This window comes from Callithrix jacchus, chromosome 13 (genome assembly GCF_049354715.1).
Source record: "Callithrix jacchus isolate 240 chromosome 13, calJac240_pri, whole genome shotgun sequence".
Lineage (NCBI taxonomy): Eukaryota > Metazoa > Chordata > Mammalia > Primates > Cebidae > Callithrix > Callithrix jacchus.
In genome coordinates, this window is record NC_133514.1 from 74,147,110 (window position 1) to 74,167,838 (window position 20,729).

The 20,729-nt window shown below is 35.9% G+C and overlaps 1 protein-coding gene across 2 annotated transcripts in view; it reads right to left on the reverse strand.

The window, feature by feature from the left end:
- Positions 1-846: 846 nt before the first annotated feature.
- DSC3 (desmocollin 3) overlaps positions 847-20,729 on the reverse strand; it is a 50,277-nt gene continuing 30,394 nt past the window's right edge. Inside the window, exons 10-17 of one of the 2 annotated variants that reach the window (XM_008979651.5) lie at positions 16,563-16,819; positions 16,308-16,450; positions 15,180-15,404; positions 12,438-12,662; positions 10,203-10,324; positions 6,466-6,723; positions 4,170-4,212; positions 847-4,087 (exon numbers count right to left, since the gene is read on the reverse strand). In XM_008979651.5, the coding sequence (XP_008977899.1) occupies positions 4,186-4,212; positions 6,466-6,723; positions 10,203-10,324; positions 12,438-12,662; positions 15,180-15,404; positions 16,308-16,450; positions 16,563-16,819 (1,257 nt within the window). In that variant the 3' untranslated portion in view covers positions 847-4,087; positions 4,170-4,185. The remainder of the gene's footprint in view (positions 4,088-4,169; positions 4,213-6,465; positions 6,724-10,202; positions 10,325-12,437; positions 12,663-15,179; positions 15,405-16,307; positions 16,451-16,562; positions 16,820-20,729) is intronic. The other variant, XM_008979650.5, reaches the window with a different exon arrangement.

The window sequence follows — 20,729 nt, forward strand, 5'->3', positions numbered from 1 at the left end:
TCAATGTTCATTGTGAAAAATCACTATAGAAAGCATAAATTATCAATTCCATTATCTGGAAGTTATGTTTTTGTATTTTATATGTATATGCACAAATTTCATTCCCCTAAAAAGAGATTAGATATTGTTTGATAATATATCCACCTACATAATTTTACCACCTACCTCACGCTTACAATTCTTTCACTATGTGGAGGCAGAGTTCTATGTACTTTAAGTATATTAACTAACTTAATCATCAAACAACCCCATGAGGTTGGCATTGTTCATTGATTTCAGCAATGAGAAAGCTAAGAGAGGGAAGCAGCAGCCTTTCAAAGGTCACACAGAAAGTAATGACAGATCTAGGATTCATATCCAAGCATTCTGGCTCTAGGGTCCATGCTTCCCAACCATTATGACCCAATATTCAGCCAAATCAATACTGAGGGGCACGTGAAATTTATCCAGTACTTTTCTATTACAAACAAAAATCCAATGAACATTCTTGAAGCCATACACAAAAATAATGGTTACAATAGAAGTTACTGGAATTGAACATTTTGGTTCAACTTACACTAAAATTTAAGGCTTTTGATATAATGAATACATTTTTGAAATGATGAGTCTTACGTTTGTAGGGGAGCACACTCATGCGGGGGGAAAAGATTCATTGTGAAGCACACAGCACCTTATTTGGTTGGATCATCTCGTGATTAAAGTTCAGGCGTTATCTGCCCTGTAAGTGGCAGAATCAAGACGGCAATGTTGCCTGCTTTTCTTTTTAACTGATGCTTTCCCTTGACTACACTGCTCCTCAAAGCAAAACTCCTGTGTCAGTGTACTATTCATGGAACCACCTTCTAATATGTTTAATAATCAATCAAAATTTATTATACATATGTATACATAGATACTCATTTGCAAAGTTGTGCTTCAAAATAGTGATCTCTTCCCAACATTATATGTTAATGATATTGACAATTTGATAATGACCCATTGTACAAAATATTCCCCATTAATACAACAAAGACATAACTGAGCATTTCTATTTCCAGGCCAGCCATAAGCACAATTTTGCAATGTGATCATCTTAGAATTAATCTCTCAATACAGCAAAAACAAGAAACCAAGTTGATCTTCTTCCATTACATCCCCCATATCTGTAAATATTACTTTACACATCCAATTTCTGCTTATTTTAACCAGCCAAGTTTCTTTAAAAACAAAGTAAATTCTTTTAATAGCAATATTAAAGCTCTGTTTAAAACATCGTATAACAAACCCCACTGCATTTTAGATGGCTGTACATTTACATTAAAAATTCAAAAGCATTCACTGGGGGGAAAAAAGAAAGCTTTAAAAATATACTTTCTTGCACATTCAAATACCACCAATTTCCCCTTACACATATAAGGAAATAATACTACATATGTGAAAGTCAAATAAAATATAAAAATGAATCCCTAAAATTAAATTTTTATTTGGGAGAAAAGTATGGCAAATTAGGGCATACATGCAGACCAGGTGGTTTTCAGCATGTCCAAAGAACAAAGAGATGGTTAGAGGTTTTACAAAAAGGGAAGTCATACTGGTTGCTCCTTGAGAAAGTTTATCGGCACTAGTGAGGTCTTGGGGAAGTGGTAGGTTTTGAGTGGCGAGTGAGGGAGTGTGCAAAACACAGGGGTTGTTTCAATAGCCATTAGATAAAACTGGCTTCTGATTACAGCAGGCAATTTCAGCAACTAGGCTTGCAGAGAATTCCGTTCTCAGAGCAATATTTTGTGCCTTGAGCTCTTTCTCCCCCTGGCTTCTTGACTGTCTTTTAGTTGAGTATTTCAAGATTGATCCAGTTTGTATAATCAACTTTCACACAAGCTCAAAATGGTGACATTAAAATAAGAAGACTTAAAAGGAAAATAAATAGTCTAAGTCTAAAACACACAGATTTTAAGGTCAAATTAGAAAACAGAAAATGTAGAAATTATCCAATTTTTAGATACACATTTAATGGACAGAGTTTCTTAGCATCCAGAGGGCTACAGAAGGAATACAGCATTTCCCATGAATGCCTTGTGCATTTTACAGATCCAATTCAGGCTCATCCTGCAAATGCCTTCAGATTCATCATGCAGTCAGCTCTGTCTCCTTGATTTCTCACTCCAAATAAGGTGAGCCAAAAAGAGGTTGACTCATCCCTCACCAGACTCAAATGGCAGTTGCCATTGGCCTGAGAAAAAAAGGAAAAGGCAGTGTGCCAAGCCTAGGAAAAAGTATGAAGCAGACAATGTCGCCTTTCCTACCACCCACATTGCCTATGGCCTCCCCTTGCTCCTGAAGGCCTGTGTCTGCATGTTGCCCTCTGACTGTCCAAACACCCTACTTGGGCTGCCTTCTCCCAACGTTCCCTCTGTTCTAAAATGACAACTTGATCTTTTTCTTTCATACATTCGAAATTTCTGTTTCTTCTATTATTTCAAAATTTCTCTGGAGAAAGCAAACTGATTAAAAATTAATTAATTAATTAATTAATTAATTAAAGGATGATGGAAAGCCTGGAGTACTTGTTACTTAAGAGGGTCTCCACTGGAAGTGTTGCTGACAATGTTAGCCGAAACCTGAAAGAAGGGGGCTCACAAGGCCTAGCTTTTCTTGATTCCTGCCAACGCCACTCAGAAGAAGGGCAGTGAGGAGGGTAATGACATTTTGTAGCTCCCAGGCCTTGATCAGGTGTCAAGTCTGTGGGGTTTAGGTCTAAGGACAGTCAATCTCCCCTGGGTGAGTAAGATCCACCCGCTCAGCTCCATCTAACCTCTAAATTCTAGGAAGACATGTTATTTGGTTCTAAATTAAAAAGATGTTGGTCAGTATAAGTGAGAACAGAAACAGCAATAAAGGATTTAACTTCAGTAAAGGTAAGTTTTAAAATGTTTTTGTTATTAGCGCCCCCCCCGAAAAAACACTCCATCTCTGGACTCTTGCTACCAAAAAGCAGGGAACTCTAGCTACAGTGAATATTCCCCAGTTTGCTAGATTGTGGATACAGAAATCTTTGCACAGACTGCAAGCAAACCTCCTGTTCCATCGGGTTCCCTCTTTTCTTCCCACAGAAACCAGAAAAGTTTAATTCATTTACAATTTTAAACAAATTACACAAATGGACAGGAACTATATCCTGATAGATTCAGTTATAATGCAGCATTTGAGAGCTAGACCGAGCTCTCTCTTTTTTCTATTATAAGACAAACTATACCCATCTCATTTCAAATTATTACCATTTTCCTTTTTGTTTTCATTTCATTTTAAATGTTGCATTGATTAATAATAATATACATACACACATTTATTTCCAATTATATTTCTATAGAAAATTGCTACTTCATGGGTCACTTTAACAAATTTTGCCTCCAAAGTCAAATGAATTTGGTAGTGCAGTAGGGGTGAGTCCCAACCCTTGGTGAGCTGCAAAATTTTTAATTTAATTCAGTCTTCATCCCATTGTTTCTTTTTTAAAACTTTCTTCACATAGTGATACCTGATATTTCTTGTTTATTTTTTAAACTATCACTCTAAGTGAATATATCATGTGATATTAGCATGATTTAGCTATTGTTGGACTAATTTTTATCCAACATATTTATTAGGAAAACATCTGTAACAAAGAGCAGATGCTTTAGAGACCTGAAATCCAATGCTGCAGCCTGAGATTTACCAGTGGTCTGTTTTAACATTTTTCACTTCTTGAAAAAGATAATCAACAACTTGCTTTAAAAATAAAAATTGGTGAGTAGCATAATTGAAAACTGAGAAAAAAATTATCATAGTCATGCATGCTGAAATTGAACTTTACAATATTATTTCTGGAAACCTCCAGAATGTCTGGCAAAGACCTAATTGTAGCACTGTGACATTATCTCTTTGTGCATGCTTCTGCTAATGTAATAAATTTGGGTTCCAAATTGTTTAAAAAGTCAAGGCCGTCTTCTTCCTGTTTTTCACTGCAACAGCCCACAGAACCAGCTGGAGATCCTCTTCCTTCATAGTTATACGCGAGGACATAATCTTGAGATGGCATTTGGTCTTCATTCTGATTACATCGATGCAATTTCTGTGAATTTTTTAAAAAAAACAAATTGTACTATAGTTTTAAACAACTTAAATATATGAACTTAAAATGTATTTTTATTTACCTTTTATGTTTAATTTTTAACCAGTGTGTCCTCTAATGGATTCCTACACACAAAAAATGCACATGATTGGTCTATATCATAACCATACCATAAAGTCAGTATATTTTACATTTCTATTAATCCATATAAATAAAAAAGTACATTTAAGTACATTCAAGTTAGCATTAATGCTTATCCCTAATTTTATATACAAAGGTCAGGCTAGTCCAAAAACAGAGACAACAGGCATACTGGTTCGGAGTTTGAGATTGGTGGTCAAACAGTCTTGGTTGTGAGTCAAAACTCTGGCTTTATCATCTAGCTCTATGGCTTTGGGCAAGTGGCCAAGTATCTTTCATTTCAGTAACCCACCTAACAAGATTATTTTAGAAATTAATGACAAAACAATAATGCATAATACATGTATTATGTCCAGCATATATTAAATGTACAATAAATGTTAACTAGAATACTATTATATGCAGTTATAAGGTAGGTAGGATTTACTGCATTAACTTCAAAATCAAGTTTCCAAGATAGCCAAAATATGGCAAAATATGTAGATGCACCAAAAAGTTCAATGGAATTCAAAATAATGAACATAATCACATTGCAAAAACTGGGCTTTTATAATGAAAAGGCCGTGCATTCATCCACATCTTCCCTGTCTGCCACACCACTGGCCTGTCTGCCAACTTGTCAACTGCTGTGCCTCCTCCCTTTCCCCACCCATGTGCCCACTCCTTGCCTGTGTGGAGCTCACTGGCATGGCTTATGTTGTGTCTTTCCTCATGACGTTGTTAGCCATTACCCATTACCTCGTGTGCAATAGAGGAACCCTCCTAAGACTGTATCTTAAGCTTCACTCCATCTCAACCTGATCTTACATGAATACTGACTGTCTAGAAGTAGAAAAAGAATTAACACTTGAATTTGACCCTCCAACATGCTATGGATACATAACATACAACCCTATACCAGAATATCACCCATTTGTATTCCATCCAAGGATTAAAGGCCCAGTGTTTGTGCTGCAATGGCACAGATATCCTCTGATAAAAGAGGTGAAAATTTAGTACCAGAAGAATCAAGCAGCTTTCTACCTAGCAGCACATTTGAATCATCTCAGAAACGTAAAACAAAAACAAAGCAAACAAAAAAGCCCAAATTCATTGAATTAGAATCTTTTAGACATTAGTATGTTTTAAACTTCATAGGTGATTTTGCCAGGCCCAGTGGCTCACGCCTATAATCCTAGGACTTTAGGAGGCCAAGGTGGTGGATCCCTTGAGCCTAGGAATTGGAGACCAACCTCGGCAACATGGCAAAACCCCCTCTCCACAAAAAACATAAAATTAGCCAAGCATGGTGGTGCACACCTGTAGTCCAAGCTACTCAGGAGGCTGACGTAGGAAGATCACCTGAGCCCCTGAGGTCAAGGCTGCAGTGAGCAGAGATTGCAGCACTGCACTCCAGCCTCAGCAACAAAGCAAGACCCTGTCTTAAAAAAAGAAAAAAGAAAAAAAGAAAAAAGCTTCAAATTCATAGGGGATTTTGATGTGACCAGATAATGCCTTATTTTAATTCCTTCTTTTATATTATTGCTTTCCTTAGAGTAAAATCACTTATATTTGCATGGTGCTTTGTATGTTTAAATCATGCAGTGGTAACTATAGTTAATAATACTATATTGTACATTTCAAAATTGCAAAGAAAGTACATTTCAAATGTTCTCACCATAAAAAAATTATTTGAGGTGATGCATATGTTAAGTGTGATTTAATCATCCTAGCTTGCAGACATAAATAATAATTTCACTTTGTGCCCCATAAACATATACAATTATAATTTGTCAATTTGCAATAAGATGCAATAGATAAAAAATATATAAATCATGCTATTTAATCTTTATCCTAAAACTGCATACGAATGTTTGTGTTTTCACAGAGAAATACAGATTTAATTTGAAAAGTTTTTAATTGTGAGGAACTAGAATTGCTTTCACATTCTTCTATATCAAAAAGGTTCACAAGGTAAATGCACCACTAAAAATGAGACATTAGTGAAGAATAATAAAAACTTCCAATATTTATGGGATTTATAAATTAAGGGAAATACGACAAACTAAATAAAATTTCTTTTAAATTAAATAACGTAACAAAATCAAAGAGCACAGGAAAATGAACAAAGCGAGCAAAAGAGGGCCCACAGAATAGTGTGGAAAAGCAGTTTCTGAAAATTTATGTTAATTTGGATTTTCTATTTTTCTGCATTTGGAGATTTAAATTTTAGAGTCAAAACACCTAAGGAAACTCACTTCACCAAGACGGGGTTGAGTAAAACTGTGCCACTCCGAGTAAGTGTATCTGCAGTTGTCCACCTCCGTGTGTCCTCCCCTGCAGGAATCCAGGGTGTGATGGTGCCCAGCCCCCTGGCAGGATTCCAAGGTCTGGTTTCCTCCTTTCATCATTTCAATGGTTTCTTGCCCTCCGTTTTTCATTCCTGATCCCACAGTACCACAAAAACCTTGGCTAGAGTTGTTGACAGTCTGCGTCATAAATCCATTGGCAGAACACTGAAATAATAAAATAAAATAAAAAATTAATGTCTAGAGGAAATGGGTTCTAAGTTGTCATGAGAATGCAAAAAAGAGAGAACATTTATCCAACCTTTTATTCATTCATTCATTCATTCATTCATTCAACAGACATTTATCAGTTTCTAATTATGTGCACAGATGCCGTCTTTATTCAGCCTGACCAACATGAAGAAACCCTGTCTCTACTAAAAATACAAAAAATTAGCCAGGCGTGGTGGCACATGCCTGTAATTCCAGCTAATCAGGAGGCTGAGGCCGGAGAGTTGCTTGAACCTGGGAGGCAGAGGTTGCAGTGAGCGGAGATCACGCCATTGCACCCGAGCTGGGCAACAAGAACAAAACTCAGTCTCAAAAAAGAAAGAAAAAGAAAAAACAAAAACACGTGGGATGCCCAAGATGAATATATGAATATGCAGACTTGGAGCTCTGATGAGAGATCTGAGCTGAAGATATAATTCTGGGAGTCACTCCCAATAGGTGATAGTTGAAGCCATGGGAAGAGATGACCTATCCAGAGAAAATTGTCAACTGAAAGAGAAAGGGCTAAGTCTAGAACAACAAGAAAAATCACATTTTAAGGGATGGATAAGAGAAGCATGGCTGTGACAGGAGAGATGTGAGTAGCCACTGAGATAACAGAAAACCAAAGAGGCAGGACTCAAGCCACGAAGAGAGAATATGGTAAAGAGTGGGAGCAGTCAGTGATGTTAACAGCAGAAATATCAGAGCAAGGTAAGAATGGGTCCAATTAAAGTATAAATGCCCATTGGATTTAAGTGAAAGAGTGGCCATTAATAACCTTGGTCAAAATGATATCCAAGGAGTACTGAGTAAGCAGGAAGTAGTATTATAGAGAAATCATATATAATGTTGTCTTCACAAAAGTTCAGTTTGAAAGAAAAAGACAGATGTGGAGAAAACTAGAGGATGACAAAGAGTCAAAGAAATACTTCAAAATGAAAAAGGCTTGATGAAACATTAACTTAATACTGGAACTTCACCCAACCCTCTGAGCCATAGGACACACATTTGGTTACAGTGGCACCTCAACATGTCAGTTTTCATTACAAACAGTTACATTCCTTTCAGGACGAGAACCCCCATTGCCTTCAGGTTCTATTGTGCCACCTTTCTATCAATTTAAATTTTTTCCTACTTAAAATGAAGACTTTCACTAAACTGGAAGAGTCTCAAGTCCGGAAGATTCTCAAGTACGGATGATTTGCTGAACCTGAAATATACCTACAAAATCATACTATCTTGTTGCCTTAGAAAAAAAAATGCCAGAAAAGAAGAACTGAAAAATAGCCATGTGGTGGCAGTGCTACCCTACATTGTTTTACTTAGGTTGCTGTTACAATAAAATTGAATTACAAGAAAAAAAAACAACTCCTGACTATTAAATCTTTTTATGGTATAATTTTGTTGCAATAAACACAAATTCAAAGATCATATTTCCAAGTGAATAAAAGAGGAATTTAAAATAAACTGAAAGCAATTTTGAGCCTACAGGGCTAGCTTTCATACTTTCTATTCTCTGCTCCTTCCCGTCCTCCATCTGTGTTTCCCAGAGTTCCTTCTCACAGGGTATCAATAACTCCTTATCCATGTCAATAATTTCCAGGTGTGCTTTTCCAGTACTGATTGTTCACCCTACTAGTAACCCATATGCATGCCTTCAAATGAAATTCAGATCCAAAGCTAAAATTATAACTTTTCCTCATTGTATTAAGCTAAGTTTATAGATTCAATATAAACTTTTATGTTCTTATATAAATTAATAATTCCAGGCCTTTTACAGAAGTGTTTCTAACACAGAACAGGTAAGTATTGTGAAGTGGCCACTCGATATCATCACCTTGGCATTAAATGGCAAAGGACAAATATTAAGTAGAAGCCATCCATGCCAGTCTTAAATATAAAATAAGAACTTATTATTATGAGTCAAGGACTATTAAGGGATTAAATCTACTTTCTCACTGGAGAGATAATCACAGGGTTCTACATGAAGGCATGTCAAGCATAGATGGGCTATGATTTTGTATGGTGGTGGGAAGGATTGAAAGAGAGAAATAGTGAATAAGAAAGGCATCTTCACCCTGAGACATAGAAAAGGCCAGATATGTAGCTGTGGTCCCTGGCTATAGCCTCTGCCACTTTGACTCTGATCTTTACTTTGTTCCTTAAGTTCAGTCAGTCAACAACCTTATCACTTATACCTTTGAAATATATCTTATTCATCCCTGTCTTAAGACAACAATTACCATCATCCTGGTAGAATTATCTCATGCTTAAACTAAGCTTTCCTCTTCCCCGACCCTGATATCTTCCCAGTCTCACTGATCCCCCTACTGACTCAGCCTCACGCCACTTGCATTATAATTTTCATATAGAAAAGCCTTGGCAGGCTTTCCCTTACCAAGAGTATAAATCCAAAATCCTTAGTGCAGCATTTAAAAGTCCTATCTCCCACTTCTCTCTTAATATTCTCTTCCCTAACACCTCACTTGTTTCGAGCCACTATTCCAACACATGATTTCTTCTATTCTAAATCAATTTATTTATTATTTGCTGAATAGTCCCTAAACTTTATCATCTCCTGTCTTATAGGCAACGCTGTTTTCCTCTTCTTTAGCTATTCTTACCATCTCTTCATTTTCAAACCTTCTTATTCTTTAAGCTACCAAGTAAGCTGTACCTCTTGTCACCAGACTTTCTGGTTGATCCAAACCAAATGAGTACATTTAGGTATCATAGGTATTTTTGAACCTCAACAGTGCTTTATCACATTGGTTTATTGTCATGTTTCTATTTTGCTTTTCCATCAAAGTAGGATCTATTTCTCATAAATAAGTGGACATCTTTTTTGAGGCGAGAACATGCATTGTAAGTACTTTTGTGTGTGTGTGTGTGTGTGTATGTGCGTGTGTGTGCATGTGTGTATGCATATATTTTACACAAAACAAGAAGCATAAAAGCACCTCAGAAGTTCCAAAATATATATAAGGAAAGAGAGTGGTAGTAATCTTCTAGACCCCTCTTCCTTTCTTTTAGATATCTCATTGATATTTTCCTAGTTATCTTGAGAACTTTCAGCAAGCTTTTCCCCCCTATTGTAAGTGGTCAAAAAGTTAGATAAACAAATTATATCTGGAAATATACATTGTAGAGTGCAGCCAAAACAAATTATTGTTATAATAAATTCTCAACATCAAAGAACAAGTTTATAACACTAGAGTGAAAAAAAGATAACTAAAACAATACATCTGGATTAAGAAGTTTAATAAATTATCACTATATAAACATTAGAATATTGACAGACAAAATAATTATGCCTACTAAATGTGATTCAATTAAAAATAAAAATTAACTCCTACATTTTGAAATGAGTTTATAAGGATGAATTAAAGAAATTATGGGAGATACAAACACATATTCATTTAAAAAATACTTACCACTCTGTCATCTCCAGGTGCTTCTGTGTTTGATATAATTAAGTTTTGCTGTGCTAAATCTTCAGGAAAGCGTTTCCCTTTAGTTACACCAAAAACTCCACATACTAAAGTTAGCAATACAGCTGAATTTAAAAATAAAAAGAACTTACTTCAGCATACATAGAATAAAATATTCATAATTCACTTCTTATGACCTAATGATCAAAGTGGAAAATGAAGACACTAAACATGGTTTCCCATGAATTATCTTGGCTGTTCTAAATTAACATGTTACCATGTAGCTTAGATTTTAGAATCTGAAGCAATCATCTGTATTTTTTCATTATATCTCTCTAATTGTTTGAATTCTGCCCATCAAGATAAAGTACTTAGAATCATGAGTTAAGCAGTATATTAAAAAATCACTGACATTTAAGACAAAGACTTTGAAAAAAATTTAGTTATTCCCCCCCAAAAAAATTTTCCTACATGAAAATGTGAAAAGAGAATGGTTTGTATATATAAAAACATGAAAATACAGACTGTTTTCCTAGAAAATATTTATCTTAATTGAACCTACTTTGTATTCTGCCTATTCAGAATTCTTATTCTAAACTGTAATTCTGGGAGACTGAAAATATATGATAATTAAACTAAGAATAATAACAACAACAATTCTTCCTGTCTAAAAGACCAGATACTGCACTGGCAAAATCCCCAAACCCAGACCACTACATATTTTTGTATGGCCTGTGAACTAAGACCTCTTATTTTCAAATGGTTGAAAATTTTCAGAAGAATAAGAGTTTATAATGTGAAAATGACATGAAATTGGATACAATGGAGAACACAGGATCTGCAAAGCTTGAAATATATACTATCTGGTTCTTTACAGAAAAAGTGTGCCAACTGTTGTCTACTCTATGTGGTCCCACCCTACCTTTCTGGCTCCACTACTCTCTCACCACAGTGGTTTCCCTACCACTCCTTGGTTTCTCCAGACATAATCACAAATTAGGGCCTTGGCATTTGACTTCCCTCTCTGACTGAAAGTTCTTCCCCCAGGCATTCCACCTAGCTAACTCACCTCTTCCAGAAATGATTAAAAAATAATCTTCTCAGGGAGGCTGAGGTGGGTGGATCACCTGAGGTCAGGAGTTCAAGATCAGCCTGGCCGCTGTGGTGAAACCCCATCTCATTAAAATAATAATAATAATCTTCTCAGGCCTGATCTAACTCTTTATTGAAAATTGCAACCACTGGGACCAACACCCTCACAAATGCATTCCATGGCACTACAGATCCTATTTGGGTCTCTTTTTTTTTTCTTTCATAGCATTTAATTTATTCATTAACTATCACAAGGCAGACTGATTATTTTTGTTTGTTTGTTTGCCTTTTCCTATTTTTCACAAGCACCTAGAACAGTTTCTTGCCTACAGTAGGAGTTTGATATATGCTTATTTTTTGGCTTGATGAAAAATAATGAACACATGAGAAATTTACTATGTACTGTTCTAAGCACTTCACATGCATTATCTCATTTAATCCTCAGTACTACACCGTACGGTAGGCTACTACAATTTCCCCTTTTACACACGAGGAAACTGAAGCACAGCTAAGTAATTTCCCTAGGTCACATGGCTTACAAGTGATGAAGCTGGAGTACAAACTCAGGCAGTCTGATTCCTGAGTCCTTGCACTTCACTTCTACTCCTATCACAAAACAAAGCTAATCTAGACTGGAGGACTGAATGGAACTAAAAAGAGAAGAAAAAGTATAGCACCATCAGGAGATACCTCTGGTAAGAAAGAGGTTAACAAAATTTAAAATTGTCAAGATATACCCAAGAAGAGACATTGCTGAGAACAGAACATCTCCTGTAACTCTGTGGCTAAATGGTAAGAAGACATGGAATGAAAGTGGCTTGTAGTGGACATTCATAAGGCAGAAATTTTAGGTTGTTCTATTTAGCCCTAAAAGGACTCTCACTGAAAACAAGAAACAAAGGCTGTTTGTCAGATTCAGTGAAATCTACGGAATTTCAAAACCTCTGTCTAAGCATAAAATCTTATCTCAAGAAGGATCATGTCCCCTTCACAAAAAATATTCAAACAAAACTCAGGTAATAACACAAAAAGAACTTGGAAAGAGCTTCACACCTGGTGGATGTTTGGACAAGATTATTTTTTAAAGATCTTTTCCAGTACCTGCATTTTTTATTACATGTTTTAACTTGAAGTGAAAATACTTACAAAAGAGCAGTGCTATACCCAGTAATATCGCAAGGATTGCCCATTTTCCAAGTATTACTCCTGCACTCCTTGAAGTCTCATGACACTGACTTGGATGAGGACAATCACACAGATTAACTCTCAACATTTTTGTTGCAGATTGGCCTGCCCTGTCTTTTACAGTAATAGGAATGATATATTCTTGAAATCCAGCATTTTTCCGATATGAAAGACGGGCAGCTGTATCTGAAAGAAAATAAAAGAAGTTAATTTTTTAATGATCATTTAGTCTTCCCTTAGCATTTGTTTCATCATGCTTGTTTTTGAAGGCAACATTCTCAAGGAACTGCCTGCCACATGAAAATAAATAAAAATGGAGGACTATCTTCAATCTTTTCAAACTCTAGTATTACCTTGTATGTGTTGTCCCTTGTAATTCCATAGAAGGGAGTCTTAAAGAAATGATTTGGCATTGGAGTGGCCTATTAGCATTCTAGTATTATTTATCTATACAAACTAGTAATGTTATGTTGACTGTTAACATACACTTCAAGCATTTTTCTTTAGTACCAGTGTATCTATTCATAAAGAATTAGTAACTACACGTACACACAAATAGTGTCTGAAGTTCACATTCTCTTATCCGTTGACCTTCTAGTATTTGCCCATTATTCATATGGATAAGGGAATTTTTCAAAGCACAATAGATTGTTTATGATTAATGCCTTGCATCTATAAGTAATCTTAGTACCAGAAGCTAATTAATGCACTCAGGCTACTTATAAGACTTACACAAACAGAAATATCTATATAACAATTTGTTTTTATCAACTGTGATAGTCTATTTTCCCCAATAGTCTTGGTCTCTTATTTTGATGACCATATTTCCAACTAACTAAAAGCTCCACAGAATTTCAGTGCAATTACAACCTCCCTGAGTTTTTATAATAGACTAAGTAAAATGACAAAGTAGCACAATACATACCCTGGAAGTCATCTGGAATTCCTAAGCCTTGATTAAATGCTCTGCTGTGGCTGTAAGAATTTCAGAGATTTTGGCTGCACCTCATACCTGAAGGCTCCCCAGAGGAATATGAATTACCACTTGGGTTTATGTAGGACCCTTCAACACCACACCATGTCTAAGGGAAGATCCCTGAAATCTCTCCCCGCCCTCAAGACAACATGTGGAGCCATATTCGTATCTTAGTTATTCACAGTAGTGCATTGGCCTCTGATTTTCCTTTACTCAACTCTGCCCCCTTCATTTTGTCCTCCTGTTACCAGTGTCACCTTTAAAAGACATAAATCTGGGAATGGTATTGCCTTACTTGCACATTTCCAATGCATAACTGCTGTCACCTACTGTACCAAGGGCAGTCCCCTCAGCCTGGCACACATGCCTTTCACCACCAGATTCCATCCTTCCTTCCACCCAACCTCTTGGCATTCTAAGTAAAACCTTCTAAATTCTAATGACATGATGCACTTATTCTCCTAGTATGTTTCTTCTTTTATCCACACAAGTAATTATTGAATAAGCAAACATTTATTAAGCAGTTAGTATCTACTAAGTATTAGGCTAGGTGCTGGAAGCACAAAGATGGATTGTAAATGTTCTAGGAAACTCATGTATTGGAAGGGAGAGGTAATCAGATGTAAATGCAACAGGAAACGTATTGCAATGCAGGTAGCAAAGGGTCATGGTGCCATTCCTTCCAATTGAAGCGTCTCAGCTGGGATTGTGCCTGTCTTGTTCATCTCTATATAAATCCTCAGGACCTGGACTAGCACCTAATAGATAGTAGGTGCTCATAAATTTCATGGAAAGAAATCATGCTCATAAATATCAAGCTAAGAAATGGAAAAAGAGGTATTCTAAGTAGATGGGGCCATACACACAAAAGCCCAGTTGCATGAAAGAACATGGCAGTAACAACAGAGTGATGAAGTACAGAACATGACACCCCCAGAAACTGCTACAATAGACGGCAACCCCTGAACACTCCTTTCCATATCCCTTCCCATAACCCACCAAGTTCACTTCCAAGATACCCCAGAGTGCTTGGTCTATAAACCCGGGTTTCTCACTTCCAGAGTCAGCTTACAATACACTTTAAACTACACATCTGCTCTCTCCTCACCTCACTGGTATCATTGTTATTATTATTATTACTATTTGGAGACGGAGGCTCACTCTGTCTCCCAGGCTGGGGTGCAGTGGTGCGATCTCGGCTTACTGCAACTTCTGCCTCCTGGGTTTAAGTGATTCTCCTGCCTCAGCCTCCCAAGTAGCTGGGATTACAGGCATGTGCCACTATGCCGGGCTAATTTTTGTATTTTTAGTAGAGATGGAGTTTCACCATGTTGGCCAGGCTGGTCTTGAACTCCTGATCTCAAGTGATCCACCTGCCTCAGCCTCAATGAGTGCTGGGATTACAGGCATGAGCCACCATGCCCAGCCACTGGCTTTATTTTTTAAAACATACACACACAAAAAATGTTTGTCTTAATGATAAGCTGCTTAACAAAGGTTTTCTTTGTTGTAAATGTAAATTTTGCCTTCCTGAAAATTATAATTTCCTTTACTTTATCTATAATATTGCCCCCATACAATATTTAAAAAACGTTAGTTTAGCCTTCTAAAATATATTAATGAGAATCAGTTTTACTTCATGCATTGTGTAAGTAAATAAGTAAATCCACCCTCCAGTTAGTCTCAGTTATTTCAGAGTTTATAAAACATTATTTTTGATTAAATACCATTAACTTTGGTGAGGGTCCACAGTCTATTGACTTCTGGAGAAGTGTTTGGCAAACTGAAATAAAATGGAGCTCCATGGACAGCTTCATCGGGATCAATAGCTGAAATGTCAGTGTACTCCATTTTTGGTTTGCAGATTACTACATAGTCTTGAAGTATATCTGGCGGATTATCATTTACATCTTCAATATCCACAGCAAGTGTTCCAGTACATGATCTGTTATCTAAGAAGAGAAGAATAACGTTTAGTGTTATTTTAAAATTCTTTTATAATTTCTTAAAGAATAAAAAGTCCATTATATTCTATATATGATGTGTTTTAAGTAAACTAATTATTAAAGGAAATGGTAAATAAATAATAATAGATGAATAAATAGAATTTGCAGATTATCTGAAATGACCATTGCTAGTGATAGTATCAGATGCCACTGCCAATAAATCTTTTACCAGAATTACAACCAAATAAAAATAAAAGTCTGAATTCCAATCTCTATTTCTGGGGATTCCAAGTGCAGATGTTAATAAGTAGTAAAGTAGTTACAGACAAGATTTCTAATCCCAGTAGATATTCATACCACTAGGAAGATTTTTTTCTTAAATATAAGTTTCCCAGGCTCCACAACCAGAGATTCTGATTCAGTTAGTCTAACAAAGTATCTACAGATTAATATTCTTATTTTAATATGAAGACAGGGTTGAAAAATTCTGGGTTATTTTAAGGAACAGAATTTAAGAAAAGGATTATTTTGACCTAATATTCAGCGGAACTACATAAAAGCTCAATTTGAAGTGATGCAAACTAATGTGGAAGAGTCTGGTGAGGCCATTTTATTTAGTTTTAGATGTAAGCTTTACCTTTGTCCTCTAGCACAGAAATATATAAGAATTTAAGGTCTTACCCTACTGGGAATATAGAGATAAATAAAACATGGCCTCTTGTCACCAAACAGTTTCACCTTGTTAGGTAATTAAGAGAGACACAAAGAGTCTTTAAAGTAACTTCAAAGAATTCCATATGCTTACCACCAAAACAAAAAACAACAACAAAAATCTGCATAAGAATAGCTGCATTTTATTCTCTAATTCCTTCATAAAATACCAGATTAAAATCTTTTTTTTTTTTTTACCTTGGTCTATTGCCAGGACTGTAATATTATACAACTCATTTTTGGGAGTTTCGACCTCCCTGTCCAGGGTTTTGGAAGTTATGATTGACCCTGAAATTTCATCAATGGTGATCCAACCTTTAGGGTCATGCAGTTTTTTGTATCTGTTAATAAAAAATAAAAATAGTCTTTAGCATTAGAAAATGTTTTCAAATAAGCTACTATCTCAATGATTACAAATACATTATTAGTATGTGATTATAGATTTCTTTTTACCTTAAACCATTGCTACTTCTAGAGTCAGGGTCATATGCCTTATAGCCATTGATCTTTGACCCCACTGCTAAGTTTTCTTTAATCCGCACAAATTGGGCTGCAGGGCTGCATTCAGGCCCCTCATCCACATCCCTCACATGAACTGTAACCAAGGCTCTGTTCAAGGCTGTCATTCTGGGTATATCTCTCATAAATGGCACTTCATTGCTTACTCCAATTTCCAGGTTCACTTGACGGTTTTCTTCATAATTCAGTGGCTTTAAAGTAAAGTCCATGTATATTAGTATCAGTGTAAAATACATTTGGTATTTCAAATAGCAAATGGAAATTTGTCATTCTGACCAGTGCTGCATAAATTCTATGTTCACATTTTGTTAATACTGACTCTTATCCCTTGCTAAAAAGAGAGTGGATCGGGGGCTAAACCTTTAGCAAGAATGGTCCCAAAGCTTCCGCAGGTGGTTTTATAGAGTTGGACAAAAGAAATTCCTGAAATATTTTTATATTTTGCTCTTATTAAGGAAAATTATTCTGATTCAAAAAATAATGCAAACAGATGACAGTATTCTCATGGCCCTACTTGGAGCGTTGTCTAAAAGGCTGGGCTAAGGGTCATCTGAGTCAGGGAAGGTGCCTTCCTTTGGCTTATTAGTTACTACTGACTATGGTCCAGGCATTTTATCACTCTTGTAAAGTTAGATGTTGACTTTCAGAAAATCAAAAAAGGTGCAATGATTTTATTTTCTGTCTGATAGAAAAGATATTCCAAATGTCTTGGTGTTTTATTTATTTATTGAGATGGAGTCTCACCTTGCTCTGTCACCTAGGCTGGAGTGCAGTGGCGTGATCTTGGCTCACCGCAACCTTTGCCTCTCAGGTTCAAACGATTCTCCTGCCTCACTCAGCCTCCCATGTAGCTGGGACTACAGTCACATGCTACCACCCCCAGCTGATTTTTGTACTTTTTTCTTTAGTAGAGATGGGGTTCTGCTATCTTGGCTAGGCTGTTCTCGAACTCCTGAACTCAGATGATCCACCTGCCTCAGCATCCCAAAAATGTTGAGATTATAGGCATGAGCCACCACTCCTAGCCCCAAATGTCTGTTTTAATTGCCCTCTAAGGTATCTAACTGAGCCATCTAATTTCTGATTTTACTTTTTTCAAAATCCATCCGGAGGCTAATTTCTTCTTAGGAATCAACTTGTCTTTTTGCTGGTTCCTTCATGAGTGAGTTAAAACCTTTATCCATCCATGCCCACTATCTATTTTCATGAAAATTACATTTTTGAAAAGTTGAGAATTATACTTTGTCTTTATCTATAATTCATCCAATGAAACGTTCACAGTGGATACACAGAGGAGTAAGGGAAATACAATGTGCTTCATTTAATTATTATTGCATAGAAGGCATTACTCGAAGCAGTGAAAATAAACTCACTAAATCCTCATGTCATTATTGAACAAGTTTTATTAGCCTCATCCTCATTTTACACAGCAGAAAACAGGTAAAGGAGATAAACTGATTTTGTGTAAGGCCGAAAGATTATCATTTGTGCTTGACTTTGAAGCTAAGTAGTCCAACCTGAGTCCCTTTCCTTAGCCACGCTATAATCCCTCTGCTACACTGTGCTGCTTGATTGGCTTACCAGCTTCTAAAACATTTTCAAATCAGTCTTTGACTAAAATTCAGTTTTAGATAATAAATCAAGTAAAACCCATAAAACATTATTTTACACTGTACCACAAAGTTGAAGCACTTTTTCTTCAATTTCTCGTCCTGCTTATCAAAACAGTCACTGACTAAATATTGAACAAAATCAAAATTGGTGAGTAAAGTTATTTTAAATCTTTCTCCACACCTAGGTATTAATGGAGTAAAACACTAGCATCACAAGTCCACTAAAAAGTCAAGAAAATTTCTGAATCTTAGAATCTACAAAATGTATGGAAAACCTTTTTTATTTTGTATGAATATTCCAGAACTGGAGAGCCAAGGAAAAGCAATATTAATATCTGTTCATTTGATGCTGATGAACACTGCTTCACAAATTTCATGTGTTGGTGTGATCACATGGAGAGTAAGAGCAGCTGTTGGCAATGAGAAATGGATGGAAATTTAGAGAACAGCTGCTGCACTGGAGGAGGCACAACTATTCAATCCAGAACCACTTGCTAAAGCCTTAGAGTTTCTTTGCCCAATTTTTCAAGGCTTATGATGGATATTGCCCTAGTAGCTTAAACTCTTCGACATTAAAAATCTGGTGAGATGAAATCCCAAAGATTAATGGGATTAACTAATTAAAAGGAAAGCATGTAAATTCTCTTCCACTCAGGGTACATTTTTGTTTCACCACTTAAAAAAGTATTCATATATATCCCATATTGCACTGAGATGTTAACGACTCCCTAGAAAATGTATAGTTATGGAAATGGATGTTGAGAAAGATCAAGAATAATATCCTCACTCAAGCCCATATGCACCACTGCTGCTGCTCAAATGAACAGAAGACACTGAGATGGAATAAGTTTACCCAGGACTCAGCGAAAGGCAGTGTCACTCATGCTTTGTGGTTATAGAAACGTTATCTATCACATAACACTAGTCTCAAGAACATAATATAACTTTTAAAATAAAATAATAATATCCTACAGTTTACCAAGTGCTTTTATGTTCAATATTATATTTGAAGAGCTATTAGGGAGGCAGAGAGAAATAATTGTTCCCATTTTCAGATAATACAGAGGATAGCTTTCCAAGGTCACACAGCTGTGGAAAACAATTTAACATAGTGCTTGACAGCATATACTTAGAATCAAAGAGCCAGGTTCAAATTCTATCTATACTACATCCCATCTGTGTGGCTTTGGGAATGTTTTTTAGTCTCTTTAACTTTTCTCTTCTGTGAAATTGTTGTAAGAATGACATTAAACACTACAGCATAAAATAAGTGCTTTCTACTAAATTCTGAGTAATCACTTAAGCTGCCACAGAGGCAAATGAAGGGAATAAATGATGTATTTTTTGTTAACAGCCAATATAATGCAACAATAAGAGAAGTTAACAAGACAATGTTTACAAGCTTTTTTCAGCTAAAGGAAGTATACCAGAGCAATTCTTGATTTGGCCTACTGATTACTTAATTCTTTGAGGTATAAAGGAAGGACTAACATGGACTCTTTTCCTGAATATAATTCTGACTATCATGAGTTAACAACAATGATGTAATTCTTTAATCAGTATGCAAAAGGTTAGTCATCATTAGGTACATAGTCTGTGACAGAAAGATAGATTTTGAACACCCTGATTTTACAGTGTTTGATTTTGAAATAAAAGATAACTCACTAACATTAAAAAGTACTTAAAGATATGATTTAACCACAAAATCATAACTCTTTCTTAAGAAAACGAATAAGATACTTTCAAAGACTAGCGTGGCTATCAAAGGAGCCCTGTGATAAATTCAGGTTTTCTAAGGGTTTGTATAAAATATGAAAAGGAAAACATAACATGGCAGAAGCAAATTTTATTAATCAAAATGTTAGCAAATAGTATGAATGACTCAAAGGAAAAGAGAAGGCATGATTAGCAAAGGAACTAGTAATATCAGAAGAAGATATCATTTAAAAAGTAAACTCCCAAATGTAGAAATAAATTAAGGTTCCAAAAAGAGAAGATCCTCTTGTGCAAATGAAGTAATGGCTTTGTCAAGTTAAGTTACCCAAGTACGGAAAACATAAGGACACATAAGGGAAGCAAGGATACCAAGCCAGAAGGAGAACAGCCCAGAGATTATGAGTAAGAGCTCCACATCAGACAGATCTGGGTTTGTATCTCCGCTGTAAGAACAGTTATCGCTCCTAAATAGTCTGGACATTCAACACCTGACTGTGGGGTACAAATCACCTACCCAAGCTGTATGGACTGCTGCATGTTACTTCTCTTTGTTCAATCTACTCATTTGGAAATGAGAAGAATGAGAGTAACAACCACATAGAGTTGTTTTGAAAGGATGAATAAATTATTTAATTCAATGTGGTTTGGTTTTATCTTTTTTTTTTTTTGGACACTGTTTCAGAATGTGGAAAAAAAGAAGGAAAATAAATTATTTTTGTGAAGCAAGCATAAAATTAATAGTAAAAACAATAGCGATTATACAAAAGGAAAA